The sequence below is a fragment of the Nelumbo nucifera genome, chromosome 4 (genome assembly GCF_055504915.1).
Source record: "Nelumbo nucifera cultivar China Antique chromosome 4, China Antique-T2T, whole genome shotgun sequence".
In the NCBI taxonomy this organism is placed as follows: Eukaryota; Viridiplantae; Streptophyta; class Magnoliopsida; order Proteales; family Nelumbonaceae; genus Nelumbo; species Nelumbo nucifera.
The window spans coordinates 69,193,713-69,196,625 of NC_142652.1; the positions used below are offsets into that span (position 1 = coordinate 69,193,713).

Consider the following 2,913-nt stretch of genomic DNA (forward strand, 5'->3'; position numbering starts at 1 on the left):
GAATCAAGTGAGCCAATTGGCAACTGCTGTGAGTTGATTGGAATCTCAAGGATCAGGAAAACTACCCTCATAGACCATAATTAACCCTAAGCAAAATGCTAGTGCAATTACTCTAAGAAGCAGAAAGGAGCTGAAAAAGCCTAGAAATGAAGTACCCAAGAGTGCGATTGAAGGAGAAATTGAAAAGGAAGCATTACCACCCCAAACTCAAGACACACAACTGAAAGATCCAAGTAGTAAACAACCCCAAGCCATAGTGACAACTCCACCTTTTCCTAGCCGATTTGCAAAATCCAAGAAAGAAGAGCAAGAGAAGGATATTCTTAAGACATTTCACAAAGTTGAGGTAAATATTCCCCCCCTTGATGCAACTAAGCAAGTACCTCGCTATGCTAAATTTCTCAAGGAGTTATGTACTACTAAGAAAAAGCTGAAGGGTGATGAGAAGTCCAAATAGGGGAGAATGTTTCAGCAATCCTCTAAAAGAAATTACCTCCTAAATGCAAGGACCAAGGTATGTTTACTATCCCTTGTAAGATAGGAAACGTTAAGATTGAAAGAGAAATGTTAGATTTAGGAGCTTCAATAAATGTCATGCCCCGTTTTATCTACACAACTTTGAACCATGGACCATTGAAAGAAATGGGTGTGATTCTACAACTTGCTGATCGATCCACTACATATCCGAAGGGGGTTTTGGAGGACGTGTTGGTTCAAGTCAATGATTTGGTCTTTCCTGCTGATTTTTATGTGATTGATATGGAAGAAGAAAATTCTTCCAATTCAACTCCAATTTTGTTGGGAAGACCATTTCTTAAGACATGTAAGACTAAAATCGATGTGCATAAGGGGACACTTACCATGGAATTTGATGGTGAGATTATCAACTTTAATATTTATGATGCCATGAAATATCCTAGTGATGATAATCATGTTTATTCTATTGATGTGATTGATTCTTTAGCATAGGAAGTTTTTGAACATGGTGGGAAGGAGGGATTCGGAATTTCCATTACTAATCATCCTGAGAAAGAGGAGTTAACCTTGATTTCTAAATTGCAGGAAATTGTTGCAGCTGTTGGACAGTTTTTGTATGCCCTTAGCTTCAATCAGAATGATGTACATTATGAGTTTATTGTAAATGAATAAAAGTACATATTTGATTCATGTTCGCTTGGTATGTTTTTGTGTAATACCCTTAAACTGGATGCTTAATGAGACTCGTGTTAGTTTAGAATGTTTACAGCCAATGGGTCGGTCTGGGAGACCTATCTTGACAAGGCTGACACTGTGGTGCCACCAAGTCGGTTGGGGTGGCCTGTCTCAGCTACCAGGGTGAGACCCTAGGCACATGCAGTGTAGGATCAATTGAACCTTTGAACCGGACTAGATTTCCAGTGTTGCCCTGGACCTTGGAGATTAATGGGCAAAACTGGAAAGTTACACCCGACCCCTAGACTCGATTATGATACTGCACTAGGTGTCAAATTGGGCTGTCTTTGATGTACCAATCAGTGAGATCCATAGCGGGGGTCAAAACCTAGGTATGTTGGGACAGTCTGAGAATTCATTTGAGTGGGTGATCATAGTGACAGGATCAGCCCCTTTGTCGGACAAAGGTAATGAATGGGGGTGCACTCTCTCTGATGGAAACCAAGACTGTCGGTAGCTGATTTCAATCGTTGAGATTTGTTTGCAAAATATATTTTATATGAGATATAAAAGTATATATATTATGGTTTCTAAAATGTTTGCAAAAGGTTTTAATTCCCAGGATCCATATAAGTAGAGAGTGCAACACTGTTCCTTGCAGCCGAGGGAGAGGTCCTCTCTTGTCGGGCAGTGTATGATCATTATGGGCTGAGAAGTTGAGTGTAAGACCATTGAGGATAATACCTGATGGGCTAATCTTGCATCTGGCCACAGTCCCTGGGTGTTACAAGGTGGCTTGGCCCAGGGACCACTTAGGGTAATTGTTGGGCCCATAGAGCCCATTTGATGGGTTTCAGGGGGTGCACTGTCCATAATAGTGTATTCGGCCAGGCCTTGTAACAAAGGCTGGGCTGAACCCATGTGGTTGATGTGTAGATCAATGCTTGGGTCCCACGGCATACAAGGAAGCCCAACTGGGCAGCAGTTAGGAAGTATAAGTAAGCATTGGACCTTAATGGGCCTAAAGCCCATTTCGAACTAGGCTATTTAATTAGTTAAATATGGGGTGAATTTTGAGATGGATTAGCAGATAGGATAGGGTCTTAACCCTATCCACTCAGAGAGTCCAGATCTGAATGTGAATCAGATCTAGAAACCTCCTAATGAGATTAGGAGAAGGCTGATCTAATCTATAGATAAGATAAGGGTTTATCCTTATCACCTAATGGGATGTCTGATCCAAATATGATGTGGATCAGCAACTCCTAATTGTATTAGGAGCTGATCCTTTAGGGTTACAAAAGAAGGAAGGGGCGGCAGCCTTTAGAAGACACATATTCACATCCTCTTGAGTGCTGAAATCACAGAAGAAAGAACCAAGCAACCCTGTAGAATTCTTTCTTGCCGCCTCCTTCATGTTGCCGCCTACCTTGCCAATTCGATCTCCAGTTTAGTGGGAGAAGTCAAGATTTGATCTTGATATTAGTTCTTTGTGAAAGGACTGATAGGAAGCTGTGCTCACGTGCCATCCTGCTATTTCTTGCGAAGGACTAGGTTCTTGGAGAAGAACTCTACTGATTCTGCTCCATCCTGCACTGCGCCATCTTCAGTGGGAGGAGTTTTTGGATCCTTCCTTGGGCATGAACACCTCCATTGGGAGATATTACTTCTTTGTATCAGGTATAATTCTCTCCTTCTGCTTTTGTTCAGATCTGGTTCAGTTTATGGTTCAAGATTGATCCTTGGAAATATGATTTTCTA

The 2,913-nt window shown here is 41.5% G+C and overlaps 1 protein-coding gene across 1 annotated transcript; it reads left to right on the forward strand.

The window, feature by feature from the left end:
• Positions 1-642: 642 nt before the first annotated feature.
• LOC148800681 (uncharacterized) lies at positions 643-969 on the forward strand. The gene has a single exon (XM_088903820.1). It carries the CDS (start codon positions 643-645, stop codon positions 967-969), a length of 327 nt encoding a protein of 108 aa, XP_088759946.1.
• The last annotated feature ends 1,944 nt before the right edge of the window (positions 970-2,913 follow it).

What these genes read in the sequence shown, in the direction of transcription:
- LOC148800681 (XM_088903820.1), top strand. Translation starts at nt 643, where the DNA reads ATGGGTGTGATTCTACAACTTGCTGATCGATCCACTACATATCCGAAG.